The following is a 22897-nucleotide window of genomic DNA, read 5'->3' as shown; positions in this document are numbered from 1 at the left end:
ATGCTGGGCCTTGCTTTCTTATCAGTGCAGCTGCAGTTTGTTTTTTTCCCAGGTTGCTCTATTTATGCTTGTAGCTGTGATTTTTTCAGGCTGTTTCTCAGAGGACTAGCCTTAGTGGTCTGCCTAACTGATTTTTCCTTTTCTTCTCTCTCACTATTTCAGCTTATTTAAAAGACAAGCATGTTGGCTTGTTTCTGGGTCTGCTTTGTGGATCTGCAGTCCTATTATACCTGGCACAGAAGCTATAGCATATGCTCTTTGGGACAGTAGGGAAGCACTTGCCTAGAAAATCAAGAGGGTTGTGTTCCAATTCTGTTTTGGCCCCCAGTTAGTCCCCCTAAGTAAGACATCTTCTCAAGATCCTTATTTCCTCATTAAAAACAATAAGTGAACTGGACTTGTTCTTTAAGGTCCTTTCTAGAACTGTGATTCTAAGGTGACTTGCAGGTTCATCTAACAAGACATAACACTCATAGTCTGTTTATGTTAAGTCACTTTTCAAATATTTATTATCAGAAACCATCCAACATGAAATATGAATTATTAAAATATTTTTCTCCATATGTTTCAAGTCAGAAACAGTAATTCAGAACTCAGCTAGCATCCTGATTTTTTAAATCAAAATAAGATGACCAGAATCATAAAACTTAGCATTCACAGTATTCAATCTAGAAGAAATATAATTAATAGAATGTTAAAGCCAAAAGAGCATTTGACAGACAGAAAGAGAAAGAGGAGAGAGAAGGGGAGGAGAAAAAGAGAGAGGGAAAAGAGAAAGAGAGAAATAGAAAGAGAGAGAGAGGAGGAGGAGGAGGATTGAGAGATGGAGAGTTTGAGATTGAGACTTCTCATGAAATATATTTTAATGACAATTACTCCTTAACAACTGTGCATTGAGAATATTTGAACATATTGTTATAAGCTAGGGGAAAAAAGTCCAGCCCAAATGTGAAAACACAGAACTAAAATGATTCTGAATTTCCTAAAGACATATTTTGAGAAACAGAAAAATTCTTTCCCACTTCTCTATCCCCCAGTACCAAAAGGGAGCATTTTACGTTATGCACATCTCGATAATATTTTATAGAAAATAAATGCCAAGATATTTACAATTTAATTTAATATTTCTTCTTCAATTTGTTTTTTATAGCAGACATATTAATTTCATTTTGAACATGATATGCCAAATACCCTGAGCTTCCAGGAATGAAGTCATGTAGCTCCCCAAGGAATTTCTTCATGGCATCAATGGATATATAACCTACAAAATAAAATAAAAAATATATAGAGATATATTTGAAACCCTCTCATACTATTTGCTTTTCAGTGTCTTTGATTTATTAGAGTTAAGACTTCTAAAGAATGTTTTTAGAAAAGAGGTAAAAAGAAGAAATAATACCAGTGAGAAGATGTTCCACAAAACCTTATAACTATCAGGGAACACCTCCTCTTCCCCTTCCCACAACTTTCTGCCACCTTTTAAGAGATTAAAAGGTGGATTAAAGCCGCTTTGACTATTGAGATTGTGATGTCTAGGTTGGGGCTAGAACATGAAAGTACGCAGACCAAAATAACTGGGAAGTGTATCTAGCTTAGAGGGTAATCACTTAGAACTATCCATCCAACCAGCTACTAACAGTGCAAAGAGTTCATCTTCCCTGTTTCAGCAGGTAACACTTTCCTGCACTGCTAACACTGGAATAGGATTAAAAAAATAATGAAAAATCTATATTACTGCTCAGTCAACAAAGATAATGGATAAGAGTAATTTTGATGTCAATTAGTTATCTAAAATAGATATGAGTCATATAAAAAAACACTGCCTAGAATGGAGACGGTTTAAGGACTCTATCACTAAGCAATATTAATTTGATATCAATTGCTTACTATTTAAATGATTACATTTTATGTGTAACACAAGTGTTTATGGCTTTTACTAAAATTGAAATCTAATTTAAAAGTAAATATTGTATGAAAAAATTCTGGTAGAGCTCAAGGATGACTGAATTTAGAACACCGTACCATCAAGATCAACAGGATATCCATGCATACTGTTTAATCATTTCTAATAAAAAATAATAAATTCACAGTTAATAAATTAACTATGAATCCAAGCATATAAAATTGACTAGTATCTTTAAAGATATTTTAATCATGGTCATTTACTTTAGGAGCTCTTCAAGCACTATTACTATACTCTATGAGTTCATAATCTTTGCCTAATGGCTATGTATCTGTGTAAAATAAACTAGTGCAGAAAAATATCACTATTAGTGTTTAGTTAATTGCACACATACACTGTGTGAAACCTCTGAAGATGTGCGAGGATAGGAATTTAAAAATTACTACATTAGTAAAAAATATTCCTGTAAGTATAAGAAGGATAGGATATTTATAGCATCAGAAATAGATTATTGTAATTTTTGAATAGGTAAGGACTTTAGGATGAAGTGGACAGAAACCTAATTTAAACTAATTTAAACAAAAGGGGAGTTTACTGGAAGGACATTGCCATATCATCCGAGCTGTGAGGATGGCAGGCATATTGCTGGGACTCAGAGTTAATTAGAACCAGCTACGATCGCTCTCAACCAGTCTGAAGTTTTTAGGGTTTTTTTTTCCTGGTCTGTGTGTGTGTGTGTGTGTGTGTGTGTGTGTGTGTGTGTATGTGTGTGTGTGTGTATGTGTGTGTATTTTTTTTTTTTTTTTGACAGGGTCTTATTTTGTTGCCCATGCTGGAGTGCAGTGGCACTATCACACCTCACTGCAACCTTGGTCTCAAATTTTTCTCTATGCGTTAGCCTCATTTTCCTTTTTGGAAGCAAGTTGGCTTTCTTTTCATGGTAGAAAATATGGCCAATGACAGCTCCTAAGTTTTACATCTTAGACTTTTGATCACCTAAATGAGAATGACTTGATTTGCTATGTTCCATATCTAAAAATCCAGACAAAGATCTGCCATTAGCCCAGTTCAAATCAGGCATTCACTCTCAAAGCAAATGTTGAGGGTGGGGAGTAAGCTCATGTTTAAAAAAATGTCTGTTCCTGTGTTATCCAGATAAACTGGGAGGGAGAAGGGAATTCCTAAGAAAGCACTCCTGGCAGACAGTCCCACATGCATCTGTGATAGCCAGCCACTCAGTGGTCCCAACTGATCCCCACCTCCTGATATTCACAGTCCACTACCATTTTGTACTTGGTTTGATCTGTATAACCAATGGCATATGACAGAAGTGATGCTATGTCACTTCTGAGAGTCAGATGTGAAAAAGACTAAGGCTTTTGTCTTGGACGTGCTCTTTCTTATTCTTGGATTTTTTACACTGAGGGAAGCAAACTACCTACCATGCTGTGGATAGTCTTTACGGAGAGGCCCATTTGGTGAGGAGCTGAAGCCTTTGGCCAAAATCCAGCAAGGACCCAACACCTGCCAATAACCACTTGAGTGAATTTTGAAGTGGCTTTTCCAGTCCCAGTTGTACATTGGAATGACTGCACTCTAGCTGACAACTTGACTGCAACCTTACAAAAGGCTATGAGACAGAAGTACCCAGCTAAGATACTCCTGGATTTCTGACCTTAGAAACTGAAATAATAAATGTTCACTGGGCCGGGGCAGTGGCTCATGCCTGGAATCCCAGCACTTTGGGAGGCCAAGGCAGGAGGATTGCTTGAGCCCAGGAGTTCGCGACCAGCCTGGGCAACCCCGTGAGACCTCATCTCTATAATAAATAAATAAATAAATAAATAAATAAATAAATGTTCATTGTTTTAAGCTGCTAAGTTTCGGAGCACTTTGATTTACATCAATAAATAACTAATATAGCATCTATTATAGATTTCCAAACTTTTATCAGAACCTTTTGATTAGAAAATTGTTGCCAGCAAAGTATTTACAATTATTAGTAATTGCTTTCTTACTCTTATTAATCACATATGTAACTGTCAGTCAGAACTTCTTATCATGGGTGATAACAAGTGATATTAGTCTGAGAGAATTTAATTCCAGTCAAAAGCTGAAAACAAAAAATCTTTTGATGTTTTAGGGGATATTTGGCGATGTCTAGGGACATTTTTGGTTGTCACAACTGGGGGAGAGATTTGTGCTGCTATTGGTATCTAGTGGGCAGAGGCCAAGGTAAATATTCTATAATGCACAGGACTGACACTCTCCTACCCTCGCCCAAACAAAGAATTATCTGGCCTAAAATGCCAGTAGCACCAAAAGTGAGAAACCCTGTTCTAGGCTATTGCCCCAACTTGTATTTTCTATAAATAAAGACCACAATTAATTCTATTTTCAGAAATTTAATAGTCAATGAGTTGAACCCAACCCATGCCGAGGAAGAGATAGTCAAGTTTTAGTCTCAAAAATTGATACCACAGCCTAAATTAGAACTCTTAGTCACTAAGTGTTTAATTAACACAAGCTGATTTTTTCCAACAAGAAGTTATTCCTTCCTGTGCAAGCAGATGGGTATGATAAAAAAGAGAAGTACTTGTCATTTCACATCAAAATTAAAAACAAATAAATTACCTCTAAAAATGAAGATTTCTTTCAAGAAATTGCTATTATTTAATGCAGAAATACAAAAAAGCAAATTTATCCAATTGAGCAAATAAAAACATTAAAAATTTTTACTTTAGTTCTACCAATAAAATTCACAATAGAGTATTACCACAGATTGAAATTATACTTTTAAAATTGTAATTTTTAAATAGTTTTAAAAAATTTGTTTTTGTGTTACACTGTTATGTCTTTTTGAACAATCAGACTGTTTCTTTATCCAGAAATAATACATAAAGCAGCACTATCACATGTCCAAATGTAGGTATATGTCCTTATCTATGGCTGATTTTAATATTTATCATTGTTCTTTTAAATATATTAATAAATGTTTGGTAAGTCCAAATGAACAGGGATAGTAATATGGCAAGACATCTAGGATCTAGGAAACTGGCTCTGCAAGAGGTAGTTTTAACATTGCTAAATAAAGAGAAAATGATGAATACACAAATTATTTTTTAAATAAGTGTTCAAAACCCATACTTTAAAAATTGCTCTTTTAAAAACAATTTTTAAAAAAATCTTTATTTTTAAAATTGTTATCAATGACTCCACTGAATACTACTCAGATCAAAGTATCTAAATATCCATCTCACTCAACACAATTCAAACCCCAATGGCCACTTTTCAGTTGGTCCCCTTGGTTCTACCCTCTCAATGTCAGCTGTGGTTAGTTGTCTTCTCTTTATGTAGGACACTAGCATAGGAAACCCAAATATGGAGTCCACGGACACCTAGGTAATCCATGTATAGGCTTCTGGGCATCTGTGAGCCTTTTACAATTATATGTAAAGTTTGTGTGTTATGTTTTTTGTTTGGTTTTTAAAAGACATATATTTGATATTGAATGGAATGGCAGTGTGTGTGTTATGTTTGTATGTGTGTATGCTAAGGAAAGGGGCCTGTGTTTCATCAGATTCTCAAAAGAAACTATGATTGGGGCTGTTCATATAATTTATCTTCCAAACTAGGACACTTGAGAATTAAAAACTAATGCCAGACCAACAGCATAAACCACATGTAAATAGGGACATGCGGTCACCCTACCTTGATACCATTGTTTTAGCACAGAAAATATAAAAGCATATTCCTGGGTCAATTCTGCAGGTAATTTACTCAGTATGTAAAGGATGTCTCCTCCATTACCATGCTTAATAGAGAAGGCTCTACTTTCTAGGCATTTGAAATACAACAGCTTTATTCAACACAATATTCCCTTGTTTCTTCCCTACCTGAGTTTACTGTAAATTTTATTTTAAACTACCTGTTACCATGTTGTTAACTGGGTAATTCTGTAGAGGGAAGTACATCTGCTTTTCTACAACTGGAGTTCTTATAAAATGCTTTTCTGGGCTGTAAAATAAAACATATAGAAAGTCACATATATACTATATATATCTCTATATGTATTACATTTATATTAAAATATATTTATAAATACTTATAATAAATATTTACATTTACTATAGTATATTACACCACATATGTATATATTTGGATTTGTTTTACAAGTGAGAACTCATTCCAGGCAATATATATAGTGATTTTTAAAAAATATATAAAATGCTTCACAAATATGCATGTCATCCTTGTGCAGGGGCCATGCTAACCTCTGAATAGTTCCAGTTTTGGTATATGTGCTGTCAAAGTGAGCACATATATAGTAATTTCATTGCTCTTTGATCAGACTTCAGTCTTAATGGGGGAAAATGTTAATTATGAACTTCTTTTGTGCTTTTAAGTAATATAAAACCCCATATAGATATTTTGGTGTTCTTGGCCACTTTACAAAACAAGTATTTGAGTCTATAGAGTCCTGGGTCTTTTTCTCAATACCCCTGAAAGTACACTAATGCAATATTATATATTCAGACAAAATACACATATACATATGTAATATTAAATCTGCCAAAAGAAAAGCATAGTAGATTCTATTTTAAATGATCACAACATATTTGTTAGTGTTCAAATAATTGGGCCTCTATTAACTAGTACTCCCACAGTTTACTATAACAAATAAAAACCGATGTCTGGGCCCGGCTCAGTAGCTCATGCCTGTAAATCCAGCACTTTGGGAGGCTGAGGCAGGTGGATCACCTAAGGTCAGGAGTTCAAGACCAGCCTGGCCAACATGGTAAAACCCCATCTCTACTAGAAATACAAATCAGCTGGGTGTGGTGACATGCACCTGTAATCCCAGCTAATCGGAAGGTTGAGGCAGGAGAATCGCTTGAACCCAGGAGGCAGAGGTTGCAGTGAGATAAGATCGTGCCACTGCACTCCAGCTTGGGCAACAGAGTAAGACTAAATCTCAAAAAAAAAGAAAAAAATTGATGTTCTAATTATACAATTATAAAATCTAAAAAAAAATTATGTTCTAATTTTTAAAAGCTAAAAGGTGGCCAGGAACAGTGGTTCACACCTGCAATCCTGGCATTTTGGGAGACAGAGGTGGGTAGATCACTTAAGGTCAGGAATTTGAGACCACCCTGGCCAACACGGTGAAACCCTGTCTCTACTAAAAATACAAAAATCAGCCAGGTGTGGTGGTGGGCAGCTGTAATCCCAGTTACTTGGGAGGCTGAGGCAAGAGAATAACTTGAACCTGGGCGGTGGAGGTTGCAGTAAGCCAAGATGGCGCCACTGAACTCCAGCCTAGATGACAGAACGAGACTCTGTCTCAAAAAAAAAAGCTAAAACGATCTCAACTAAAAGATCCTATTTTCATTCATGTCTTTTTGAACAGTCACTATTTAAAAGTGACAATGTTTACTATACTTAGACCACATATAACTAATAATATAATTGTATAAAAAGAAAAACCTCAATAATTAAAAATTGGAGTCATCCTTAAATTTATTATTTTCCTAAAACTCTAGAAGTACACTGAGTAATAGCAAAGGCTTTATTTTCCATTTTTAAGGCTGGGTGCGGTGGCTCACACCTGTAATGCCAGCACTTTGGGAGGCCGAGGGAGGTGGATCACCTGTGGTCAGGAGTTCCCGACCAGTCTGGCCAACATGGTGAAACCCTGTCTCTACTAAAAATACAAAAAATTAGCCAGGTATGGTGGCGCACACCTGTAATCCCAGCTCCTCAGGAGGCTGAAGCAGGAGAATCACTTGAACCTGGGAGGCAGAGGTTGCTGTGAGCCGAGATTACGCCATTGCACTACAGCCTGGGCAACAAGAGCGAAACTCCGTCTCCAAAAAAAAAAAAAAAAACTTCTATTTCATTTAAACTCTCCCAAAAGAAACTACTCATTAGGATGAAATCCTACAAATAAAGCAAAATTGTGTTCCCAGAAAAGTCAGGGACCACCCATTATTTATTTCTGGCCAAACAATAACAGAAAAAGGGAAAAGAGGTTGGGGGGGACAGATGAAAAGGAAGACATATTGTGAAAGAAGGAATACTTTCATTACTTTATAAGTCTCGCTCTGTCGCCCAGGCTGGAGTGCAGTGGTGCGGTCTCGACTTACTTCATGCTCAGGCCTCCCGGGTTCACGCCATTCTCCTGCCTCAGCCTCCCGAGTAGCTGGGACTACAGGCACCTGCCACCACGCTTGGCTAATTTTTTGTATTTCTAGTAGAGACGGGGTTTCATTGTGTTAGCCAGGATGGTCTTGATATCCTGACCTTGTGATCCGCCTGCCTCAGCCTCCCACAGTGCTGGGATTACAGGCGTGAGCCACCGTGCCCGGCCAGAATACTTTCATTATTAACAAATGATATGACTATGCACCCTGAAGAGCCAAGAGAATCGATTAAAATATCCTTAGAATCTTAAGGAATTCCAAATGGGTAGATATAAGACCAATACCCTCAATTCAATAACTCAGAGTGGCTGCTTTCGCTGGTAAAGTGGAGGTATCTTCAAGGAAATCAGAACCCGTGGTGATCCCTGGCAACTCGATCTGTTTGGGGCTGTTTCTAAACATTAGGGAATGGAAACTTGGTGGCGGCCCTAAGTAGCCTGGTTTCAGGCTCTCATGGATGCACTCATAGAAGGTGATACCTGTATGCTACCTTGTGAAAAAACCCCAGCAACTCCAGTTTCAACATATTGAGGAGATGCTTCTGTTGCTTCCCATTTTGCCCATATGAAGACATCAAAAAAGGACTTAAGGATTCAAGAGACGTCTTATGTTAAAAAAAGAATTAGATTTTTGGAAGAAAAGCTTACAGGAGCTCAATTAGATGAAGAAACAAGTTTTGTGGAATAGCAACAAGTAAATAAGGCCTATTATGTATATTGAAACATTTGCATTGATAGAGATAATTTAGAAAGCCAATCAGATAAAATGAGTAAACACAAGTCTGAATCTTTAAAAGTACTGAATGAACAGATGCAATCTAAAGAAGTAGAACTCTAGCTAAGGACAGAGGTGGAAACTCAGCTGGTGATGAGGAATTTCCATCTACCTTCATCAAACTGGGAGGTGGAAAAGTTAAGCTGTGACCTGAAGATCCATGGTTTGGAACAAGAGTTGATGAGGAAAGAATGTAATGATCTCAAAATAGAACCACTCAAAAACCAAACCAATCTCTGTATCAGGAAGACAATCTGAAGAGCAGAGATCTCTGAAGAGTAAGAACTTGAAGTGATAATACGCAGAATGCATAACTGGCAACTGAGGAGATAAATGTCTAATTTATATCTGGTGACTCAAGTGCTAGCTGAACTATTAAGAAAACTGAAAACCCCAACTTCAATCAAGACAGCCTGCACCTCAGTAGGATGCATTGAAGACCCTTGCAAAGATGGCACAAAACTGCACATGATTAACTTTACTGCAACATGTACAAGACATCCCCTTCTCTCACCAAATGGCAAAGCTCTTTGTTATACTACATCTTCCCCTTTACCAGGAGATATAAAGGTTTTATCGGAGAAAGCAGTCCTCCAACCACGGACAGATAATGAGAGAGCCATTCCTAATGAGGGCACATACTCTTATGGCAGAAATTCTCTGGAAGATCATTTTGAGTATTCCCAATCCCTCCTGACACTAGTGAGACAGCATTTAGGGAAATTAAAAGTAAAATTTTGGCCAGGTGTGGTGGCTCATGCCTGTAATCCCAGCACTTTGGGAGGACAAGGCGGGCGGATCACAAGGTCAGGAAGTTGGACCATCCTGGTTAACACGGTGAAACCCTGTCTCTAGTAAATATACCCAAAAAATCAGCCACGCGTGGTGGTGGGCGCCTGTAGTTCCAGCTACTCGGGAGGCTGTGCCAGGAGAATGGTGTGAACCCAGGAGGCAGAGCTTGCAGTGAGCCCAGACCGCGCCACTGCACTCCAGCCTGGGCGACAGGACGAGACTCCGTCTCAAAAAAAAGAAAAAAAAAAAGTAAAACTTTGCCTTTTAACCAATGTGCCACCACTGCATTACTTGGATCAACATAATCAAAATTTCCTTTATAAGACTTAACTCTGAAGAGATTTATCATTTCATCACAAGGACACTATCTCTCAGTGGTTCTTTCAAGAAATTACTTAACAAACTAAACGTAGATATTGATTAAAGTTTTGGAGAGTCCTTTAGTACATGCATTTGAACGTACTGTATGATATTATGTAGTTTATTTCTAGTATGAAAGAATACCCTCCAGCTCCATATTCTAAGAAACAGTTATATGCTACTATTTTTTTTTTTTTTTTTTGGTACATGGCTTCACTGTTTCACTTTGGTTGAAGCACAGTGGAATGACCACAGATTGCTCACTGCAAACCTCAACTCCTAGGCTTAAGCAATCCTCCTGCCCTAGCCTCCCAAGTAGCTAGGACTACAGGAGTACACCACTACACCCAGTTAATTTTTTTTTTTTATCTTTTGTAGAGACTGGGTCTCTCTGTGTTGCTCAGACTGGTCTTGAACTCCTGGCCTCAAGCTATCCTCATGCCTCAGCCTTCTAAAGTGCTGGGATTACAGGTGTGAGCCACCATGCCTGACCTGCTACTATACTAATTAATAAATACCTTGGGCCCAGAAGTTCAAGACCAGCCTCAGCAACATAGTGAGATGCCATCTTGACAAAAAAAAAATTAATTAGGCTGGGCAAGTTGGCACACATGTAATCCTAGCACTTTGGGAGGCCTAGGAGGGTGGATTGCTTGATGCCAGGTGTTTGAGACCAGCCTGGCCAACATGGCAGAAACACATTTCTATTAAAAATACCAAAAACAACTGGCCATGCATGGTGGTACACACCTGTAGTCCCAGCTACTCAGGAGACTGAGGCATGAAAATTGCTTGAACCCAGAAGGTGGAGGTTGAGAGGTTACAGTGAGCCAAGATTATGCCACTGTACTCCAGCCTGGGTGACAGAATGAGACCCTGTCTCAAAACAAATTTTTTTTTTTTTAATTAGCCAGGTGTGGTGGCACACATCTGCGGTCCTAGCTACTCAGGAGGCTGAGGTGGGAGGATGGCTTGAGCCCGGGAGTTCCAGATTGCAGTGAGCTATGATCATGCCATCTCACTGCAGCTTGGGTGACACAGCAAGATCTTGACTCACATGCACACACACACACACACAATTAAGTAAATAAATACATAAATATAAGTTGTTTAAAAAGAAAAAAAAAAACTCCTCTTTATACCATAATTTCCACATCTGAGAATTTACATGAAGAAAACTATCAAAAAAGTAGAGTAAGATTTATTTTTAAAAAGATGTTCATGGAGGTGTCATAAAAGTAACAAATTGTAGGCCAGGTGTGGTGGCTCATGCCTGTAATCCTAGTAGCATTTTGGGAGGCTGAGGAAGGAGGATCTCTCACCGGGGAGGTTGAGGTTGCAGTGAATTGAGATGACACCACTGCATTCCAGCCTGGGGTCAGAAAAAGCTTTTGTCTCAAAAATAAGTAAATAAATAAATAAACGTGTTAAACAAACAAAATGAAATGCCATATGCTGCCATTTCACATCATAGTATCAAATAAGATTTTTCGACTAGGCCTGGTTTATGCCTGTAATCCCAGCACTTTGGGAGGCTGAAGCAGGTGGATCACTTGAATTTGAGACCAGCCTGGGCAACATGCCGAAACCTCATCTCTACTAAAAACACAAACAATTAGCTGGTGTGGCGGGGTGGCATGTGCCTGTAGTCCCAGCTGCTCGGGAGGCCGAGGCACAAGAATTGCTTGAACCCAGGAGGCAGAGGTTGCAGTGAGCGAGATCACACCACTGCACTCCAGCCTGCACTCTAGACTCCAGAGGAAGATTCTGTCTCAATTAAAAACAAAAAATGAAGGTTATTACTGGGAGAGGCTTTGGGAGAAATTAGGATTTTATACTAATTCTGTACTGCCTGATTTTTGTACATCAAGTTTGTATGACGTAAAAAAAAAATCAATGTCCCTAGTAGTATGCTAACAAATGCTCCAGCAGGTAAATTGAGGGTATATTTTATCTATGTTCGCACTGCACCCTCTGCTGTTTCCACAAAGAAAAGGCTCAAAGTAGACACCTACCCAGGGTTTATTCATATCCTTTGTCCATTTTTGTTGTTTTTGGATTGGTCGTATTTTTCCCAGATTTGTAATACCTCTTTGTATACTAAGGAAATTAGCCTTTATGGGAGAAAAACTTGAAAAATTATATAAATTACATCACTACTCTTTATTTTGAAGAATGATAACTACTGTTTGATCATTTTTATTACAGTAGCTAAATACCAGACTGCAGGGTACCCCAGTCCCATCCTCCCCTCCTCCGATTCTACTCCTGGCTTTCTTTCCGTGTCCTGACCAAAAATCATAGAGTGCTTTGACTGCTCTGTGAGACAGCCCAGTGCAGGGTTTTCCCAGCGGGCTTGAACTCAAACCAGGACCTTAAACATTTCTAGGCACTGATAAAAGTATCTAGGTTGCTGCTCAAAACACTGAAAGAAACTGGCCTCAGCCCTGAGCCAGATTCCTTAAACCCTCATACAAACTCCATACCCAGAACCCCTCACTGTGGATATACCTAGGTAGAACACCCCTTTTATCTTGTCCATTGTAAGGATTGGTGCAGTAATCTGCAAGTTCCCTCAATAAATGCTTTAGACTGATTACTCTACTTAGTGGTTTTTTCTTTAGAATCCCAACTGACCACAACTTGGGACAGTCTGGGGCACCCCCTTGTAGGGACTCCCCTGCCTCCACTTTTAGGTTGACTCTGGCCACAGGTTTGGAGGATAAAACATACACTTCTGAAGAATCAATGTTCCCTATGAATATTTGAAAAACAACTGAATTGGAAACCATGGAACTAGAACTAGATCATGTATAAGCCTGCAATGAGAAGGCCTCTCATAAATTGGTCCTAATATAATGGCAAGGCCATGTTTGTTTGTCTTTTTAAATTAATTTCTTGTTTTTCTCTGAGACAGAGTATTGTTCTGTCACCCAGGCTAGAGTGCAGTAGCGTGATCACGGCTTACTCCTGGGCTCAAGTGATCCTCCCACCTCAGCCTCCAAATATCTGGGACTACAGGTATGTGCCACTATGCCCAGCTAGTATTTTAAATTTTTTATAGAGATGGGGTATCCCCATGCTGCCCATACTGGTCTCAAATTCCTGGGCTCAAGCGGTCATCCGGCTTCAGCCTCCTTAAGTGCTGACATTACAAGCATGCGCCACAATACCCAGTCTAAATTTAATTTCTTAAACCAAAGTAATATATTACAAGCAATTTGGACAGAAGAGGGGAAATCACTCGCCACTTTTCATCCTAATAAAATTACTGCTAATATGTAGTGTATTTCCTTCCAAGTAAAAAATATATTTTAAGATTCTTTTGTAGTTCATAAGCATGATGATTGGGTTTTCACACAGAGAAGCATATAATTTTTAAATAATTTGTTAACTGTTATCATAACATACATAAAGTCCTTGTTTCCTTTCTGAAGAGACAATATAGTGTGCTATACTATGAGATAGTATAGTATGCTACATAGTAAATACGTAGTATAGTATTTAATGACTGACATTTAAATGAATGGGCTCTGACTCACTTCAAATCCTGCTTCTCCCCTACTTAATAAAAGTTTGTATGACTTTGGGGAGATTGCTTATCTTTCTAATCATAGATCTCTTTTTTTGTGTAATGGAAATGATTATAATGCTATCAATATCATAGGAAAACTGAAAATTAAATGAGATAAGCACACAATCAGTGCTCACAGATGTCTACACTGAATTGAGTATCAGTGAAGTTTATGAATTCAGTACCTTTCAGATAATTCTTTTATGTGCTCTGTTGCAAGTTCGCTGTTTTCCCCAAGGGTCTTTATTTCATTTGGTATTACTTCATCATGCTGTGGATAGAAAAATAAATCACATTTTAAAAAATCATCATACCAATGATCCAATCAGTAATGGTTCTAAAAAGGAAAAATAAACTGGCAATATATATATCAAAAGCCATAAAATATTTACACATTTAAGTCCACTCAATCTAGCTTGGTGGAGAAAAATTATAAAATTTTGTCCACACACATATAATTATACTATATATTTTTAGAGACCCATAAAGAAGACGAGAATTTTAAATATACCAGCTGTGATTATGTCAGATAAGCAAAACTTTGACTGATTTTATTCTCCTTTCAATTATTGAAATTTCCTCTAATGTGGTTATATTACTTTTTAGTCACAAAAATAAGGAAACAAAAAAACTTGCTACTAATTTAAACTTTCTTAAAATCCTTGACTTAAGGATTCCTGGGCTTCCTGTGAGCTACAAATCAAAACTGTAAAATAAGCTGAACAAATTATATTTCTCCTTCAAAAGGACAGTGAAGTATTTAGCTGTAAAGATATAAAATAACTCAATGTATGTTAAGCTTTTCCTAAATATTTTGTGAAAGCAACTTAGATACTGGTGTCTATCACATAATCTATTTTATATACCATTATGAAGTTTCTTTTCTTTTCTTTTTCTTTCTTTTTTTTCTTTTTTTTTTGAGACAAAGTCTTGCTCTGTCGCCCAGGCTGGAGTGCAGTGGCATGATCTCTGCTCACTGCAACCTCCACTTCCCGTGTTCAAGCAATTCTCCTGCCTCGGCCTCCCAAGTAGTTGGGATTACAGGCACCAGCCACCACATCTGGCTAATTTTTTGTATTTTTTAGTAAAGACGGGGTTTTGCCATGTTGCCCAGGCTGGTTTCGAATTACCAAGCTCAGGCAATTAGCCTGCCTCATCCTCCCAAAGTGCTGGGATTACAGGTGTGAGCCACCACGTCCAGACACTATTAAGAAGTTTCTATATTTATATAAAAACTTAAATCCACTCCAAACAATAATAATGATAATGCTCCCGAGATTTACCCTTGTTATTGCCATTCGATGAATACCTTCCACTTATATATACTATGGTTACATGATTATAATTGGCTAATACTCATACCAACCAATATTGTGAAAGAATTGACAAACTTTTTTATCATGTAGTAGTATAACTTCTAAAGTCAACATCCATACAAGTATGTTCTAGTAATTTTTTAGTAGAAAAAACATTGGATTGGGTTAGAGCTGAGAAAATTTAGCTCCACTTTGCTAATATCTGCCAACGTGTACTAAAACAGGTCATTATATTTTCTTTCCCTTAGTTTTCTCATGTGTAAAGCTAAATGATGAAATTAGTGATCTGTAAACTCTAAAGTTCTGGTAGAGTCAATAATTACCATCAAATAATAACCATTGCATTACTGCTCACGTTCCTGGAAACACTGTGAAAAGTCAAGGATTAGATATTTCAGTCCTTAGTACAACATACTGTTACCTCCTAGAGAAAAGAGCTGAAAGAACTATTATTTTCAGATGATGATACCCTGGGAAGAAAAAGCAAATTAATGACAGAAATATAAAATATATGTTGATAGCCTGATTTTGGACATACTGTAAAGTTTTTCTATATGATGTGGCTGTGGGTTTAAAGTTTAAACAAAATAAAAAATAAAAGTGAAAGATTTTCTCCCTAACTCTTTATTGTGAAAAATTTCAAACGTACCAAAAGGTTAAATAATAGTACAATAGGCCAGGCGCAGTGGCTCATGCCTGTAATCTCAGCACTTTGGGAGGCCAAGGCGGGAGGATCACGAGGCCAGGAGATTGAGACCATCCTGGCCAACATGGTTAAACCCTGTCTCTCCTAAAAATACAGAAATCAGCTGGGTGTGGTGGCGGGTTCCTGTAATCCCAGCTTCTCGGGAGGCTGCAGCACGATAATTGCTTGAACCCAGGAGGTGGAGGTTGCAGTGAGCTGAGATCCCACCACTGCACTCCAGCCTGGCGGCAGAAGGAGACTCCGTCTCAAAAACAAAACAAAACAAAACAAAACAAAACAAAACAAAAAAGAATAGTACAATAAATACCATATATCTTTCACCTCGATTCACAAAGTGTTAACATTTCCGACACCTTGAGTGCCTCTTCTCTCTTTTTATTTTTGTGGAACCACTTGAAAACATTTGCAGATATGACATTTCCACTCTCTAATACCTGGCATGTGTTTTCTAAAAATATACATTGTTTTATCTTTACAACGCCACTATCACGCTTAAGAAAATAAAATGTAACACAGTATCACCTATTATACAGTTCATTGTTACATTTTCCCAATTGCTCTCCAAATGTCTTTTATTCCTCCTTTTTATGTCTCTTAATCTACTATGGTCCTATTGCTTTTTTTGTATTTGATGACATTAACTGATGTTAGAGTCCAGGTCACTTAATTGTCTTGTGGTATGGTCCATACTCTGGATTTGTCTGAATGTTAACTCATAATTAAATTCGAGTGAAGTGTTTTGAACAAGAATACTACACACATAATACTGTGTATTTATTATATCATATTAGACTGAACATACTGAAAGGTTTCTCCAATATTGGTGATGCTAAGTTTGCTAAGTTAAAGTGGTGCCGGCCAGATCTCTCCATTGTAAAGGTACACTGTTTAACTTTGGAACTAATAACCAATCTGTGGGTGATAATTTGAGATCATGGGTTTAGAATCCATTAATGACCTTATCTAAATCAATTATTATATTGAGGGTTTTAAAAATGGTGATTTTCAATTTTATCTTTCTTTCTATATTCACTAGCTGCTATTTTATAAAGGAAAATTTTCCTTATCCCACCCTTTTCTTCCTTATTTTCTTCCTTCTTTCATTTCTTCCTTCTGTCCTTCCTTTTTTCCTTATGTCTGCTTTTGGAGTATCTCATATATATATGGAATGCTTCACGAATTTGCGTGTTATCCTTGCGCAGGGGCCATGCTAATCTCTATATTGTTCCAACTGTAGTATGTGTGCCGCTGAAGCAAGCACATGGATTCTTTTTACCTAACATATTATAATCCATTATTGTCATTATTCGTTTTAAAGCTCAATTGTTCCCAAATTTGGCTATTACTGAAAGATTTTGAAGTAAGTCAAAAGCATAAGTGAATCTGAGGCAGGATGGCAAAAGCTACAAAACAGCTATTTTTCCAGTATTGTACACATTTTTTTTCTTTTTTTTGGTTAATCAGGCAGCCCCCAAACCAGAATAGGTTCAGATAGACTCTTGTACACATTTATTGAGGGGTGTTATCCAAAACATTGAACAAACAGCAGCACATCACAGAAATTAACCAATCAGAATCTACACTGGCAGTAAAGAACTGGTAAATACTATGCACCGATTATTCTCTTCTTATTACTAACAGAAGCAAATTTTCAAGTTTCTTATGGGAATAATTTTATTTATACAAAATAACCTCAACTTTACTAATGTACTACTATAAAACAAAGTTGAATCAAATAATATTCAATAACAGCATGCCGTTTAAATTTCTTAATCTGGGCCAGACACAGTGGCTCACGCCTGTAATCCCAGCACTTTGGGAGGCCAAGGTGAGAGGATCACTTGAGGCCTGGAGTTCGAGATCAGCCTGGCCAACATGGTGAAACCCTGTCTCTACTAAAAATACAAAAATTAGCCGGGCACGGTGGCACATGCCTGTAATACCAGCTACTTGGGAGGCTGAGGCAGGAGAATCGCTTGAACCTGGAAGGCAAAGGTTGCAGTGAGCCGAGATCGCGTTGCTACACTCCAGCCTGGGAGATAGAGTGAGACTCCGTCTCAAAATAAATAAATAAATAAATACATAAATAAATAAATAAATCTCTTAATCTGACTCACTGGTGCTAACATGTCACAAGTAAACGTTTTAAGATAACTTCGCTTTCAGAAAATGTGAAACTGTCGATTCTAAACAAGTACCTTAATTTACTCTTACCTTTTTTATCAGAAAATGTTGGTCTTGTTCCCAAATAAAACTACCAATTTTTCTTCTTATTTCTGTGATGAGAAAAACAAATCCAATACTGTTTTTTTTTAAACCTTCCGAATTTTGCTTAAAGTCTGAAATTTCTAGGCCAGTGTTATTCTATTTTCAACAAAATCACATAACACGCTTGTTAAAATGCAGATTCCTATTGAATCAGATCTTTGAGGAGGAGCTCTGGAATTTGCTTTTCTAAGAAACTCTCCAGATGATTCTAATACACTTTGCTAATCATTGTTGTAGACTTTTCCTGCTAGAATATATCTACATCTATATTTGTATCTCTATATACATTAGATGTGTGTATATGTGTGTGTGTATATATATATCATTGAGGTATGTTCATCCACTCATATCTATATTTGTATCTACATATACATTAGATATATATCAGTATCTATATCTGTATCATTAGCTATACATTAGATGTATTTAGTATACATATATAGATATAGATCTGCATATATAGATATATCTATATATAATAATGCATATGTATCTATATAATGCATTAGATATATTAGATGTATATCTAATGTCTATATAACTATGGATATTGATACCTATATAGATATAAAAGAAGGGTGGATGAACAATATGTCTAGTTAACATGGTAGTACAGGAATTCTACAATGGTCCACATGTCAAAGGACAATGTCATCATCCAAACTCAATGATCTCAAAAGTTTTCGCAGTAGCCAAAAGGACAAAAAAGGTGGTATTACTCTAGACTTTTGCTGTCCAGTATGGCAGCCACTAGCTACATGCAGGTACTGAGCACTGGAAATGTGTGGTTAATCCAAAATGAGAGGTGCTGTGAGTATAAAATAAATACAGGATTTTGAAGACTTAGTATCAAAAAAAGAATGTAGGGTATCTCAGTTTTTATAGATTATATATTGAAATGATAATATTTTAGATGTATTAGGTTAAATAAAATACATTCCTAAAATTAATTATACTCAGTTAATTATGTAATTAAGTTTTTTAGAGAAGGGGGTCTCACTATGTTGCCTAGGCTGGAATGCAGTGGCTATTCACAGGGGTGATACTGGTGCACTGCAGCCTCAAATTTGGGGGCTCAAGGGATCCTCCCACCTCAGCCTCTAGAGTAACTGGGATTATAGGTGCATGCCACCTTACTGAGCTATTTTTTATTCTTATTAATGTGGCTACTAGAAAATGTAAAATTCATATGTGGCTCACATTTGCATCTCACGCTTCTACTAGACAATAGGCAGATTTAAAAAGGTATGCTTTTAATTTTTAAAAAGAAGCACGTTTTCATTTAAAACAGATTTTTGAAAATTTAAATACATGTTAATATAAGATGCTAAACTCAAAGGCAGAATAGGAGTGATCATTTAAAATCATGTAAGTAAATAGGAGTGATAAATTAAATCACAGCCATTCTACAATATAAGCTCCTTGAAGGTGGGTATTCACTGATTGGCACAAGTAGTTTTTAAAATCAATTCCCCTATCTAGTCATTAATCGATTTGTGTAACCACTTAGAACAATTTAGTGTTATAAGTAGGTTTCACCAGGACATCGACTATGGAAGGAACCAAATCTCTGGGGTTTCTAATGGCTCTTTTATAGAAATAATTTTTAAGTTATTTGTTTTCTTTTCTTTTTAATACTCTCCTCACTGGGAATATGTACTCAGCTTCAATCTGTCTTTTTGGAGATGAACAGATATCTATTGGATAGGCAAGCTACATATCAAGAATTGGGTAATAATACAAAACGTATCAATGGGGTAAAGTTAGCCAAGGCCAGCCGCAGTGGCTCACGCCTGTATTCCAACCACTTTGGGGGGCTGAGGCGGGCAGATCACTTGAGGTAAGGAGTTCAAGACCAGCCCGGCCAACATGGTGAAACCCCATCTCTACTAAAAATATAAAAATTAGCCAGGTGTGGTGGTGGGTGCCTGTAGTCCCAGCTACTCAAGAGGCTGAGGCAGGAGAATCACTTGAACCCAGGAGGTGGAGGTTGCAGTGAGCTGAGATCACACCACCGCACTCCAGCTTGGACGACAGAGCAAGATTCCATCTCAAAATCATAATAATAATAATAATAATAATAATAATAAAGTTAGCCCAAAAAAATAGGCAGGATTTGGGTAGGATAAGGAAGGGTGTTCCAAGCAGAGAAAACTAAAAGAACCAATCTCAGAAGCAGTTGATTTACTTTCCCATCGTATTTTCAAGGGGTGCTGAAAAAATTGATGTGAAAGTGCTTTCAAGTGTATTTTAAAAAATACAAATACATGGGTTTATTATCATAACCAATCTTTAAATATCAGAAGAAAAAATTAGGAAAATAATGAAGAGATTCAAAACTAGCAAAGAACACATTTATTAAATGCTCACCACATCAGACACCTTAAAACATTATCTTATTTTTAAAAATAATTGGAAATTATTAAAATAAATAAAGACAGGGTCTCACCATGTTACCCTGTTGCCCAGGCTAGTCTTGAACTCCTGGGTTCAAGTGATCTGCTTGCCTCAGTTTCCCAAAATTCTGGGATTATAGGCATGCCCTACCGCGCCAGGCCTATTATCTCATTTTATCCTCAAAACAACTTCAGAAAAGTAACTTGCTAAAAGATCACAAAACTAGTAAGCATTAGACCCTAGCCCGTGAAGGAAAGATCTGCGTCTGTCTGTCTCTCCATTGAATCCCCAGCACCTACCCAGGTTGCAACCTGGCACACAGGAAGAGCTCAATGAATATGAATAAACAATACATAAACAAAGTCAGGATATACACCCAAGGCAAATTGATCCAAAGTCCATGCTTTTTCCACTTATGTTAAATAGATACGAAATTAAAAAATATGTGACTGAGAACAAAATAAGTACAGTGGAATTTGGCTGTTTCACAGAGATTAGCCGGATTTGACTGTCTGACAGGGATTGGCTGAATGATCTTTGCTAACCTTTATGCAGGCAAGCAGGAGGAAGAATGAAATGACCCAAAGCCACCGAGGTTTTTATTTCGGCATTAGCTACTGCAGAGAGATAGTAGGCATGAAAAACTGTAGCATTATCTTCTATGTAATCAAGGCTCTGATATATTCTAGGAGAAAGAAAGGAAATATTTTAGGTTATGAAACAAACAAGAATGTATTCAACCTTTCAAAAGAATAAATAAATAACTGGAAGTAGGGAGACGACTACATTGATGCATACATCTATGTGTCCTTTTCTGGCAAGGAAGGAAAAACGTATGGCATAAGATACTACTTTCTGGGGGCCTATATCTGGCACATCTCAGCTTTACAGGGTTGGTTAATGACCATATGAATTAGAAAACTTGATCTAACACAGTCGTGTTTACTAGGCATCAACCGTGGATTGCGCTAGCAGCCTATGGGTCTTATCCATGGTCATTGCTATAAATAGGGATCAATTAATCCTGAGGTGAGGAGCACTCATGCAGTCAGAAAAACCTTCACATATAGAAAGCAACATCTTTTCTACAGGTGGAGATAAGAAGAGCATTACAAGAAAAAGGCATGCGTGAAGGCACAATAATGGCAGTTGGGGTTGACTGGGCTAAGGAAGGCGTGAGAAAAACTGGGAAATAAACAAGGTAGGCACAGACACGATCTAAATCTGTAGGAAATCGGTGGGTGGAGGGGGGAGTGGGGAAAGGAGGATGTGGTAGGGCCCTGATCTGATGTCTGGTTTGTAAACAAAATCTGCAGCCCTGCGAAGGGGGATCTCAGGGAACAGATTCGAGGCACAGTAACAGCTTAGGAAGTTATTTTGATAGTCCCGTCCAAAAGGGAATTAAGGTGCTACTAAGTTAGTGGCAGTGAGCATAAAGAACAATTACAGGGATCTAATTCATGGTATTCGGCCACTGACTGTTTCATGGCGTAGGGTTGTTATTCAAAATTTTGGAGAATACAGGCCTTGGCGCAGGTATGAAGGGATGTAAGATTTGATTTAGACATTGAATATCAGGGGCCTTCAAGGCGCCACACGCAGGTGTAGAAGCGGCAGCTGGAAACACACACTTGGAATTCAGGAAGAGGCCTGAGGACCAGGGAGAAGCCTGTGACACTGCAGCAGACAGGAAAGGTGGTTGTCTATTTCTTTCCCTCAAATCTAGGACTGAAAACTTGCCCTTTTCCAGCCTCACCCTATCGTCAATATTATTTATTTTTTTTAAATTTTATTATCTTATTAATTTTTGAGATGGAATCTTGCTCTGTCACCCAGGCTGGAGTGCGATCTTGGCTCACTGCAACCTCTGCCTCCCGAGTTCAAGTAATTCTCCTGCTTCAGTCTCCCGAGCAGCTGGGATTATAGGTGTCCGCCACGGCGCCCCGCCTCATCAATATTAGTGGACTGCAACTTCCTTCCCTAACTCCCGGCTCATCCTAACGTAAGTGGCGCTGCCAGGTGGCCCTCAGTACCTCAGCGTGTCTGGGTGCGAGGCATCACAGCTGAACAAGAAGTCGGCGGCTCGCGGGTCACTGATCGTCCCCCCTTCAGCCACTGTGGAGGTAAGAGCACGGGGTGAACCTATCAAGCACCCTGGACCCAAAGCATCAGAGAGAGGAGGATGCTCCCCTCACCACCTAACCCGCTGCTTCCACTCAGCTTCCTACCCCAGAATTGCCTCAGATCCCGGCTAACGCTGCGGCAAAACCAAGCGCGCTGCCCTTGAAACATGGCGTCGCCAAGCCTGCGCGGACGTGAGAGAGGAGGCCCCAGAGCTGAGATCCCTGATTGGTTCCAGGTCCAACGCCAAGCTCAATGATTGGTTCCCAAGAGAAACGGCCGGGAAAGGCCTGAGGCCCTCAGGTGAGGGACGGTCTCTGACTGCTTATCCGGATCACTTAGGGGCCTCTCAGCCTTGCCCTGATAAGAGGAGGAGAGCGACTCGAGTTGTTGAGGGTTTTTTGTTGTTTGGTTGACTTTGTTTTAAATTTTGAGGTGGCGAGTGTTAACCCTAAATATTAACAAAGTTACCATGCTGTGTAT

At 38.1% G+C, this 22897-nt stretch overlaps 1 protein-coding gene, 2 non-coding genes and 1 pseudogene across 3 annotated transcripts; 1 reads left to right on the top strand and 3 right to left on the bottom strand.

Annotated features, from left to right (window-relative positions):
• Positions 1-1026: 1026 nt before the first annotated feature.
• TERB2 (telomere repeat binding bouquet formation protein 2) lies at positions 1027-22598 on the bottom strand. The gene is given in 7 exon segments (NM_001193506.1): positions 1027-1261; positions 5832-5920; positions 13792-13877; positions 17843-17904; positions 20839-20978; positions 22327-22408; positions 22522-22598. Coding segments are annotated over 7 exon segments (666 nt in total). The 5' UTR covers positions 22586-22598; the 3' UTR covers positions 1027-1118.
• LOC114679765 (U6 spliceosomal RNA) lies at positions 6120-6223 on the bottom strand. The gene has a single exon (XR_003731876.1). It is a non-coding gene; the product is annotated as a U6 spliceosomal RNA (small nuclear RNA).
• LOC100424166 (5-azacytidine-induced protein 2-like) lies at positions 8642-10450 on the top strand (annotated as a pseudogene).
• LOC114679769 (U6 spliceosomal RNA) lies at positions 16786-16889 on the bottom strand. Its single transcript, XR_003731879.1, has one exon. It is a non-coding gene; the product is annotated as a U6 spliceosomal RNA (small nuclear RNA).
• Positions 22599-22897: the final 299 nt, after the last annotated feature.

This window comes from Macaca mulatta, chromosome 7 (assembly GCF_049350105.2).
Source record: "Macaca mulatta isolate MMU2019108-1 chromosome 7, T2T-MMU8v2.0, whole genome shotgun sequence".
NCBI classification, from domain to species: Eukaryota; Metazoa; Chordata; class Mammalia; order Primates; family Cercopithecidae; genus Macaca; species Macaca mulatta.
This window is presented reverse-complemented; position numbering and strand designations above follow the sequence as displayed.